This window comes from Pogoniulus pusillus, chromosome 1, assembly GCF_015220805.1.
Source record: "Pogoniulus pusillus isolate bPogPus1 chromosome 1, bPogPus1.pri, whole genome shotgun sequence".
Classification (NCBI taxonomy): Eukaryota; Metazoa; Chordata; class Aves; order Piciformes; family Lybiidae; genus Pogoniulus; species Pogoniulus pusillus.
Window position 1 is genome coordinate 12135398 of NC_087264.1, and position 11697 is coordinate 12147094.

The 11697-nt window shown below is 43.8% G+C and overlaps 1 protein-coding gene across 1 annotated transcript in view; it reads right to left on the minus strand.

Moving 5' to 3' along the window:
- The window catches only part of DYNC1H1 (dynein cytoplasmic 1 heavy chain 1), a 47185-nt gene extending 37064 nt beyond the window's left edge, over positions 1-10121 (minus strand). The window contains exons 1-11 of the mRNA XM_064171284.1: positions 9787-10121; positions 7095-7182; positions 6229-6402; positions 5751-6006; positions 4602-4788; positions 4152-4423; positions 3815-4042; positions 2262-3338; positions 1277-1456; positions 563-712; positions 137-283 (exon numbers count right to left, since the gene is read on the minus strand). Of these exons, the coding sequence (XP_064027354.1) occupies positions 137-283; positions 563-712; positions 1277-1456; positions 2262-3338; positions 3815-4042; positions 4152-4423; positions 4602-4788; positions 5751-6006; positions 6229-6402; positions 7095-7182; positions 9787-10057 (3030 nt within the window). The 5' untranslated portion in view covers positions 10058-10121. The remainder of the gene's footprint in view (positions 1-136; positions 284-562; positions 713-1276; positions 1457-2261; positions 3339-3814; positions 4043-4151; positions 4424-4601; positions 4789-5750; positions 6007-6228; positions 6403-7094; positions 7183-9786) is intronic.
- Positions 10122-11697: the final 1576 nt, after the last annotated feature.

Here is an 11697-nt window from a genome sequence, read left to right on the forward strand (position 1 = left end):
CAGGTGTGATACACACGCATTGCTAAGACACTCATAGGACTGAACAGTTCTAGAGCAACAAGCTAAGCTATTGAGAGAAATGAACTGTGCAGTGAAAATAACTGCTCATACTTAGATACAGCTTCGCTATACTTACCTGGTACCTCTGACTCTGAATTCTTGGTAGTGACAGGATTACCATCTTCCAAGAAAACATTTCTTGATAAAGTTTGTATCTACACTCTTCAATTGGTGGATTCAAGTATATCACCTGGTTGGTTATCCGTAGTTCATGTACAATGTTCTGCAGACACAGTAAATGCTCAGCTTTACTTGCAGATGCTACTACATGTAGAAAAGAATTTCAGACTTCAAGAAGTAGCATACACATTTTTTGAACAGTCAACATGCATTTAAATGGAAGGAAGCAATTATTTCTCCAAAAGCAGATGCAGAAGAAAAATTACATCTGAGTTTTTTTAGGAGATAAATAATCTCATTAGTAATTGGAAAAAGAAACAAGGAATAAGAAAAAATGTAGAAAATAAGGAAAACAACAACAAAAAATCACAACTGAACTTACTTTGATCTTGGGTTCACCACCTGGCTTATGGCTCACTTGAGGAGCATCTGTATCCATGTCAACTTCTGCTTTGTCATCTGCTTGTCCAAGAAGAACTTGGGTCCAGGCCCTCAGCCCTGCTTGCAAACGAACACCCAGGATTCTTTCAATCTAAAGAAAATAAGCCACACTGAAGGAAAAAGTTGCACATTTCCCACTATCAACATATTCTGACACCAGGCACACTACAGTGCCTCAAAGAACCAAGTGCTCATTTACCAAGTCATTAAAAAGATTAAGAGTTTTGGTAAATTTTCACTGAATATCAACTCAAACTGTCCCTTGTTCCCCTTAATTTTAATGAAATGAAATAATTTTAACTGCTCTAAATTTGCCCCAGTGTCCAGCAATCTGAAATTTAACCCAACAGGCAGAAACAAACAACAAAGGCAATGAGTTTTTGCTATCAGCATGGCAAATTCTCACCACCCTTTCTCTACCTTGCTCCCCAGCACTATATATGCAGCCAAACTGTACCAATTTTTTCTCTTTATGGGACAAAACTCCCCCTGAATTAATTAATCCCCAAAGTCAATGCTAAAACCAAAGAGGCCTTGAATCTTCCACACAGTGAAACTGTACTGAAATTTTCAGAGAGTGGGGAATCAAAACCCACTTTGCACCCAACTAAACCACTTCCTCTAAATACATATTACTCCTTAATCTCAAACCTACCTCCATATCCAACTTATTGACCCAGATTGGCAAATTTGAATATGAATGAAGATTTAAGTCATCCACAGCTTTCTGAACCCTGTTCAGGATTTCAGAGAAAGTCTTGTGATCATACATGCATGTTTCCAATGATCTCACTTCCAGGTCTATTTTCTCTTCAATAATGAGCAGATCATCCACCTAAAATGGTTTAGGAAAAATGTGATGGTTAGTTTGTGTGCTAGTTTGAAGCTAGCTAGAATGTTTTGGTGAGAAGAACTAGATCATAGGCTGTGAAAGGAAAACAATGGTGACTCCCCTCAGAGTCTTGCTGAAGAAGAAATGAAAACATTAGATAACACTCTCACCATTTTAGCTCACTCTGCTTTGGGCTTCTGACTGAACTGCATCTCCCTAACCTCACCTTCCATTTGGATTAACCCACCTTTGCTTCTTAACCTCTTGGCCGAAGCTCTATTCTTCCTTGGGACTGGGGTAAGATTGAGAGGGGCAGGGGGAAGATGCAGGGGTGGGTGAGAACCCCTCCTGGGGACTCAGGTTTCTGGGAGGGGAGTGGTGTTCCTGTATTACCTTTTACCTTATATATTTATGTATATAATTATATACACTGTAAATATCAGCTTGTATATTGTGCTAGTTGTAAATAAATAGCTTCATTTATATTCCCAGAGCCAGCTGAGACTAGTCTGGGTAATTTTTAAAGTGTAGGGGGGCAGGGAAAACCCAAACCATCACATTTTGATAGGTTAAGACAGGGGCAACAGTAACTATGTTTGTCAGTTCTATTTAACTGGATGCCAGAAGTCTATCAGATTTCGTAGTATTGAAACGTTCATTCAGCTGGCCAATTTGTGCCAACTCACTCAGCTACTTGACCAGAGAGCTACAGAAGATGTTAATAACTATCCAATTCCTGGTTGGGTTAACCACCCGTAACTGAAGTACAAATGCAAAGATTTTGCAGAATTTGAAAGACAGAACAAACCTTTTCCTGGAAACTGAAGACTGTCTCGGCTAAGCGTTGTACATATGGATCGAGTTTGTACGATTCCCACACAAGTGCAATTCCTTCTGCAATCAAAGCCTGCACCTCTTTCTTCAAGCCAGCAACAAGAAGTGAGATGGTGTTACGCTCTTCTACTTTCTCACACGTCCGCTCATAGGTACGGACGCTTTCGATGAGGGAAATAGCAAATGGATAGAGCTGGTTTGCTTGGTGGGCTTTGTTGACAATTGCTAGTGGAACACGGAAACCGAGCCATTTCAGGTTTCGGACTTCTTTTGACAGTGTAATTATTTCTGGGAGAAAGTTGACTTTCAGTTTCAGGACATTTCCAGTTCGGCCTCTAACACGAGTGCTTTCAATGGTGAAAATGCGACCAGACACACCGAGATTGCGCTGCTGAACTTTTCTTGCCCAGTCATCAAAGATCTCTTGAGTGTTGAGCTTCATGCGAAAGCTATCTCCATCTTGCTTTAGCTTCTGACCTTCTACATGGTTCTCCCAGCCTTTGCCAAGGACATCCTCAACACGCTTCATATAAGCGGTGAGCTGTCTGTCAATTTGTTTCGCCCAAATTATAGACCCAGAGACAGGAGGCAAGTCACGAACATGACTCATTTTACAAGCCTGACTCTGTGGGTACTGTACTTTAAATTTGTCATGAAGAGACTCGATATCATCTTTTACACGCTGGATGAGCTGCGTCTGATATTCACGAATGGCACCACGAATGTGAGGTCTGACAAACAAGGCATTAAACCGAGAGAAGATTCTGAACATTTCATTGGCATTCTTTGCTGTGCCTAGCTGGTCTCTCAAACGGGCAGTTATTCTTGTTTCAACTCTATCAATTCTTTCGTCGTATCGTTTCATTGCTGCCTCCCAGGCTTCTGTGCCTTCTTTGGAAACATCTAGTCCATCTACTTCCTTAACATTCTCATAAGCAAGATTGACTTCTTCAATTGCGTTAGCATCTGCAGCATCAAAAAGGACTTCTGCCACTTTCATATCCTGCGGTTCAGGTACCTCTCCTTGATTTTGCTGGGCAACAGCAGTTACCTGCATTAGAACCACAGTTTAGTAGGTTGGAAGCTTCAGAATTTGCTTGCAAACAGCTAAACACAGTCTGTTCTAACAAGCACTGCAAAAATCCTTCACAAATTAGCATCAAATCCGTAAACTTTCAGATGTTTCAAGATTTAAGCAGGAATAGGAAAATGCTGTTACTTTACAAACTTCCTGTAGCATAATCTTATTTTCCAGTGTGGTTTAGCCAAGATCAAGTATTTACAGGCTTATTAATCTCTTTGTTATGTCTGGACTTAACGTAACTATTAACAAGAGCATGGTCATGTAATATGCAATGTACATCAGAATTAAAGCTAAGCCTATCAACAAAGGTTCAAAGCTAGACCATTTTGGAAGCAAGGCTGCATGTTGTTAGTTTCATACAGGTAACTTTTTAAAATATAGGTGAACACTCTTGGAGCTGAACTCTTTGAGAAGCCACAGAGATTTTCAGCCAAGAATATTACCTGAGGTCTCAGGACTCTCACAATTACTGCCCTCAGCTGCTCATGCTGACGCCTGAATTTCCTCATCTGATCGAGACGACCCTGGAGTTTTCTATGAGCAGGGTTGATACGCCACACCATCTTCAGGTTTTCTTCCCGTTTTCTTTTCACAATATCTCTCAGCAGAACCTGCAGCTTCTCATACTCATCATCCCAGGTTTGGAATACTTCAAAACACGCAACCATTACCTGAAGAGAATTTAAGAATAGGGACTTTAGCTCCCAAACAAAATGCCTCCTGATAGTAACTATTCGATATGAAAATGCAGCTGCCAGTATCACAAAAGCATGAACATACCTTTTCAAATTCTTCATAGGCAACATGCATCAGTTTTCTGGTTCCCAACACTTTAAGTAGTTGAGAGCTCAGATCTCTTGAAATAGCCTCCACTAGCCGCAATGCCCTTTGGATTGGGTATTTTGTGTTTCTGATTTTTCTCAAATGGGTAAATATCGCAACAAGGGCCTGCCTTATTTTGTCCAGCTCAGTAGCAGAGAGCAAGTCATTCAGTGGAAAGTCTTTCATCAGTGGATTATAGTCATTCACGGTTTCCAGAGCCTGCTTTAGACCTAAATGTAACAAAGAAGACTTTTAGCAGTTTTCCATCTCATTAATCAAATCTATAGCTTTAGCTAGATTCAGGTTAGTCTAAATAGCATTGTTCCTTGTACAACTACAATCAAGTTTTCTAACAGCTGAAGTTCCAGTATGACATTTGTGAAAAATTTTATTGAACAGATGTTTTACCTGTGTCTGTGTCAAAGCTGACTGTTGCATGGAAACGTTTCCCATGTTTTAAAATATCCAGAGTCAGAAGAACTTCTGGGCTTTCACGTTTTTCCTGGATGCGATACAAAGCCCGTTCCAGATTTAACCAGAAGCTTATCTCTTGTAAAGCAGTGCCTGATGCAGGATCTCGATCTAATTTGGTCACCTTATAAATAATAAAGGCAAGAGAAAGGGAGGGAGAAATGCATTAATTGCCATTTTCAACTGTAAAATCTTGTTCTATAACTAAATGCAATTGAAACACATAACATCCAATAGCTTTTACCAATCCAATCTCAGACACTTTTGGCACTCATTCAGTAAGAAGTTAGTAACTGCGGTTCATTAAGAGTCAAAGTTTAATTCCAGTGGTCCTGAAGGTCAGGTTCTAGGACCCTCACATACTATCTTCAGCATAGCCTACAAAAGGTCACCTGTCCACTTTCCTGATCAGCAAATATCTGTGTTTTGGTTAATAACAGATAAGACAGGCAAGAAAACAACCATATTATACTCTGAAGTAAGGAAAGGCACCACTGTTCCGTAAACAATAGGTGTTTACTGTGCCCACAGGAGTAAAAAGCCATAGCACTATCTGAGATGTTACTTCAAACAGCAGAATTCTTTTGGAAGTAATTGACAAGAGATAACAAGATAGGAATAAAACAACTGTTCTGAAATGGTGGTGGATGCACTCAAGGAAGTAATAAACCAAACAACCAAGACCTGTTTCCCTCAATCTCCTGTAAAGGTTTGAAGAACAGACAGAAGGTTACAGTCCCTTACTTGAGAATATTTCTTTTACGATAGGGATAGAATAGTCATGCTCTCAGCTACTTGCAGAACAATTTACACTAGACTCTAAATTTAGACTACACTTAGTCTAGACTAGAACTACTTTGTCTAATTTACACTAGTGTCTTTGGTGACTCGGAAAACTGGCATCAGATCACAGGATCACAAGATGCTAGGGGTTGGAAGGGACCCAAGGAGATCATTGAGTCCAACTCCCATCTCAGGTCTGCAGAGTATCCTGCATGGAGCAACATTTCACCAGTTCAACTGTGAAAAAGATGCAGAGTACTACAAGGAAGTTCTTTTCAGTCTAATACAGGGATTTTTTTTTACCTTTTGTATCTCTCTAATCCAGCGGTTGACTCCAGATTGTAGCTGATTGAGGAACAATGGATCCTCAGCCTTCTCACCAAAATCTGTAACCTTTGGTTTTTCTCCACGTTCATAGCACTGCTTGGCAACATTAGTAATAGTTGCATGAATTGGCAGACTGATCTCTGGAATTTCAATATTCTGCTGCAGATGCAAGAGGCCCATTTCAAGTTCTGCAATCTTTTTCTCAACTGAAGGAGCCATCTTATCTCCATCCCTAGAAAACATACAGATGTTTCCAAATAAGAAGTCGAAATAAAACCCACACATGACAAATTTAAGCCATTCAAACTGCCTCCTAGGGTCAGCCACAGCATCACATGCAAATGTGTACGTAAACATTTTCTTATCACTTGCTTTAAACAGTCACTGTTACTTTTTTCTCTAAACACTCACTTTAATTCACTAGTAGAGAAGTGCAGCATTTATACTGGATTACCTGTCTGCTTTGCCAGATTCTCTGATATAGGACTTGAAATAGGGAGCAACAGCATTGCTAATGAAAGAGTGTAGTGTTTCATATGGAGAATCCTCACTGAGAGTGAGCACTCTCAGCTGGGAAGACACTGGTTTGTCAGCATCAATCACTGGTGTACGCTTAATGAACGCCAGGCTGCAGAAAAAAGAAAAGAGTTACCAACTCAACCTGCGAAACTTAAGTGACAGAACAGCTTCAACCTAACTGCAAGTTTAGGTCACAGGAATCAAATGATAACCTGCACCACCATACTTAATAATCTGAACTCTGAGAGACTTGAACACACGTCTTCCAATAAATACATAGAATCATAGAATCAACCAGGTTGGAAGAGACCTCCAAGATCATCCAGTCCAACCTATTACCCTGCCCTATCCAATCAACTAGACCATGGCACTAAGTGCCTCATCCAGTCTCAGTCAAACATGGCTACCAATAAGGACTCTGCAGCATGGGCACACTAAAGAGGCACACATTTTACAAAGCTTCAGAGACCAGTATTTACTACATACTATTTACTATTTAATATATTAGTATTTGTCATACTAAGTGACAGATAATTAAGAAACAGACAGAATTAGAGATTATTGAACCCAAGTTATGTATGTTACACATATGCCAAATTAGTAAGACTTTGCTTCTTTAGTATCAGCTGGAAGTCCTAAGTACATTCCTTTCACCCTCCTGACACACCCTTGTTGTATCAGAGCCTCCACCTTGAAAAGCTATTGGCTCAGGTAAACTGGAGGTGAATTTGTAAGTAAATACACTTTTGTAGGTTTTGCACTCATAGGACAGAAACGTCAAAATCTATTTTGATAGCTCACCTGTTTGACTTTATTCCATAATGAATGTCAGTGCTGATACTGTAGGAAATGAACTCTTTTTCCTCTTCTCCTTCATCTCCCACATCCTCTGCAAAAAATATGCTATGTAAGGAATATTTTATTTCTAAGACATCTGCCACTCACTCTCAACTACCATTTGCTATCATCAGACTATTTCCTAACCTTTAATTTCTACACCAACTCAACTACGTTAAGTTAAACTTAGCTTTGCATCATCCCTCAGATGCAGAGCAGGTTCACTGTTTTCTAATCAAAACCTTCCTTAGGTTGTTGAAAAGATAAAACACTACAACAAGCAAATTATAGCTCATATTCTGGGAGGGAACTCTTCTGCAGTACAGAATGTACACGTATTTGTAGAGATATGCTGCCAAGATAACTACACCTCAGGGAGAACATTAAGCAGCTGTGTTTTTTCTTATAAAGGCTGCTTTGTATTTTCAGACCTTTTCTTTGAAAGGGATTTGGAAACTAAGTCTCTGAACAACAAAATCTTCTAACAAAACAAAAACCTAAGCTGTGGGAAGTATTCAAGCATTACCACAGCCAAAGTATCACAGATGATGTAATGGCTCGGGATGCAGACAGTTGTGCTGCATTGCAGTGATTTCCTTGCAGAAGGTTACTCCCTCTCAGAGGACACGAATTCTGACTGGACACATGACAATGGAGTCTCATCCTGCTCTTAATTCATTTAGCACTTCACGAGATACAACCTTAGGTGTCATATTTGTGATCCCAAGTACCAGAAGCCTGGTCACAGAAGACTGCACTAAACACCACAGGAACACATATGAAAGCTGCTGGCAGGCCGTGTGTTTAGTCATACCACATAGCTTTCGTTAGTCAGAAACATGGCTTCTGTTTTATTGCAGCTGTAATCAGTAATTTACTTCATGCTATCTAGCCCATGCAAGTTTCAATAACATCATTTTCACCAGAGACAGAGAAATCAGTATCTTTAGGTGCTGCTGGAGGTTGTGAATTTGTTTGAAGACTGTCAAGCAGAAAAGTCACTCTTGCCAAGTAGCTGCTATTAAACCAGAAGACATCAATGGAAATGTATTCTGCCCATAGTAAATTAACATTTAGCTCCTAAAATGCACAAATGTCTCTATTTTAAAGTACATATAAATATATATAAGAGCATCTATGCAGCAAGCCTGGAATTAACTGGTCATCACTGGTTTTCATTACTTCCAACCCAAGCTAAGGCTGACCTCATAAGCCAAAGAGAAATTTAGAAATCATCTGCACAGCCTATTAACATCCAACGGACTTCCTTTAAATCTTGTTAAACACTGTATCATGAATTCAGAATGACTGTTCTCTCACTAGAAAATTCTGTTATCCCTGAAGTCTCCAACTTCGGAAGGGGAAGTTTGATAACAGCAAAAACAGGTATAAAATAGACAAAGATGGGATATTTAAGGAACACCTTAAGTACATAGTGAATGGACAGCAACTGGAAGAACCTTCTTTATGCTTCTCTCTGAGGGCAGCAACTGCAGAGCATATATCCAGTGTTTTACAGCAGCTGCTGACATGTTAAAGAATGCAATATCAAGTATGACTACATCAAAATTTGGTTTACGCCTACAGAGACTCAACCAATAGCACACAAATAGCAGAGATCAGGAAGTTCAATATTAAAATTTTGCAAGCTCAGATTGGCAAGCACATACAGGCTCCAGGTTTTGTTCAATAGTAAAGTAGAGTATATAGTAAACAGAAGTAGAGCAATACTCTGTGTTGTTAATGAAGCCAAGTTATGTTTTGTTATTGTCCATTAGGTTGGATTCTGTGACAGTGAATGCCCACACAGCTATCGATTTTCAGACAACAGCCATTTAAAAAATGTCAGTAACAGTAGCATATAAAAAAAAAGGATGTTTGTTAAGTCTGCGTGTCAATTTATCCATAATATTTAACGCAGCACTTGAGGCTTCCGAGAATCTGAAGCAACATGGCCACCGGGCTTTGCTAGACAAAGACAATGCAAGGTCTGCATCTTCATTTGTTAACTGTGGAGTCTTGCTAATTAACCACAAAATCATGATTTTTACAGGCAGGCTCAAGATTTGGGCTTTTTTTCCCCTATTCTCCAGGGACTACGGGTTCGTTTTGTTTCTGTTTCAGACCAGTTATCCAGCTTGCAGGGAGGGTCATTTCCCAGCAGAGAGGAGGCCGCAGTGGGAAACGCCTGCAGCCTGCTGACAAAGCGCTTTCGGTACCTTTCCATGCAGGACCGGCTACAGTCTCAGCATACAAAGCGCCCACTCCCAGCTCGCGGCCACCCCCATGCATCAGTCCCGAAATCTTCCAGCGCCACCAATTCAGACCCCAGACCCAGTGAATAAATAACGGGGCAGGCTGGACCAGGCGGTGGTAGCCAGCGCGGAGGCCGCCCGCTGTGCCGGCTCTTGCGGCCCCGGCCACCGCCCATGCATCGCACCCTGCCCCGCAGGACGGCGCCGAGGAAGGGCGCCTGTCCCCAGCTCTCCATCCCACAGCCGGGACCGTGAAGCCGGAGCGCCCGAAGCCCCGCGGCGGGCGGGGGAGCGCGGAAGCGAGCCCCTCCCACCCGGCGGCAGGGCGGCGGCTCGGAGCGGGCAGCGGCGGACACCGCCGCCATTTTGACAGCGCGGCACTCGCCCGGCTCTCGCCTCACCTTTGAGGGTGGAGCGCTCCACCAGGACTGTGTGGACCTGAGGATCGGAGAGGAATTTGCGCATATGCTCCACGGAGCCCTTCTCCTCCAGTGCTGCCTCCAGCACAGCCGGAGCTTCCCCACCATCCTCCAGCAGCAGTGGCACCAGCTTACGCAGGTGTTTCTGCAGCACCGACACGTCGGCCACGTTCTGCACCGCCGAGCCCGACACCTCCATGCCGCCTTCCTCGCTGCCGGGGCCGCCGCCCCCACCTCCGCCGGAGTCGGACATGCCGAGGCAGAGACACGGGCAGGCGCAGCTCGCTCCGCCCGCTCAGCCACCGCCCCGGCACTGACTCGCCCGCTCCTCTCCGCGGGGAGCCTGGGAAAGGCAGTCCGCCACGCCCCCCGCCGCCGGGCCGAGGGGCGGGCTCCGGCGCTGGCGAGGCTTTGCCTCCCTCTGCGGAACCCTGGCCAGTGCCGTAGGTATCAGTCCGCCGGGCCGAGGGGCGGGCTCCGGCCCTGGCGAGCCTTTGCCTCCCTCTGGGGAACCTTGGCCAGTGCTATAGGTGTCAGTCCGCCGGGCCGAGGGGCGGGCTCCGGCGCTGGCGAGGCTTTACCTCCCTTGTGGGACGCCCTAGCCAGTGCGATGGGTGTCAATCCGCTGGGCCGAGCCGAGGGGGCCGGCTCCGGCCTTGGCGAGGCTTTTACCTCCCTTCTGGGGAGCCTTGGCCAGTGCCGTAGGTGTCAATCCGCGGGGCCTGGGGCGTAGGGGAGTGTCTGCGCGGCACTGCGATTGCACTGCAGCCTCACTCAGGCAGCAGCCGCTTCCCAGCCTCCGTAACAACTGCTTTAGTCGAGAAGTTTCTTCGGGAAGAGGAAAAGACGGGAGCCGAGCGTCAAGGGGAAAGGGAGCAGGAAGCCGGCTCCGCCTTCGGCCCCGAGGCTGGACGAGCCCTGTTCTGAAACTGCTGTCTCATTAGCCGGAAGACAAAGCTGGCTCTGAGAGACCGTTTCTCCAAAGCATAGGACGTGAAAAAGAGAGGAGGGACTGAAAGCGCAGCAGAATCGCAGTTGATTTAAAAAAAAGAGTCTTTAAAACTCTTTTATGCCTGCCACAGCCCAGTGCCTACGTTTCACTGACCTGACGTACGAGTTGAGCTCACCGCTGCAAAGATGGGCAATGCTGGTCCTCCTTGCCCAAACCACTCCCGCTCCCAGTCCTAGTCGCTGTTGGAATGTGCCTGATAAGGAGGAAGTGCAAGTCAAAGTTCAGACCAACTCCACTGACCCCCAAAAAGCACTCCGGGACTAGTGGGTATGCCAAAGGATTGAAAAGGGGGATCTCATCCAAACCCGAGAAAGAAGCAGCAATTGCAGTTGAGTTTCAGAGGTACTTTTGTGCATGTCCTCGGATGGATACACAGGCAAACAGAGACACTCAGGCCCAGGGTCTGATCTACTGCAGGAAGAGGAAACAGGGGTAGGATATCCTGCCTGACAAAGGAGGGCCTGACCTGTAAGCCACTACACAAGTGCAACTCAGCATTAAAGCACCTATGTCCAACTAGGACACCAAGAATCCAGAAGGCCCAGCTTGTTCAGTCCTTCATTTCTACTGGAAAAAAAATGTACCTCTGCTCAGGAGGTTTAGGACTCAAATTTAACACTGAAGAAACCATTGATTTCTTAAGTAACTTAAAATCTCAAACCTTCTTGTCTGGAGAGAAAATGATCTGTTCAGGAGCTGAGTTCCCACCAGAAGCACCAGAACTAATAGGGATGGTTCACTAAAATCCAGTCAAAAATGTTTTGTTCACTTACCCCAAACCTTCTTAGAAAGGTAGGCTTTCTTTTTGCTGATTAAAAAAGTGGTACTCATCTGAATATTCTATGTACAGAATAGTTACTGAAATACTAATACAATATTCA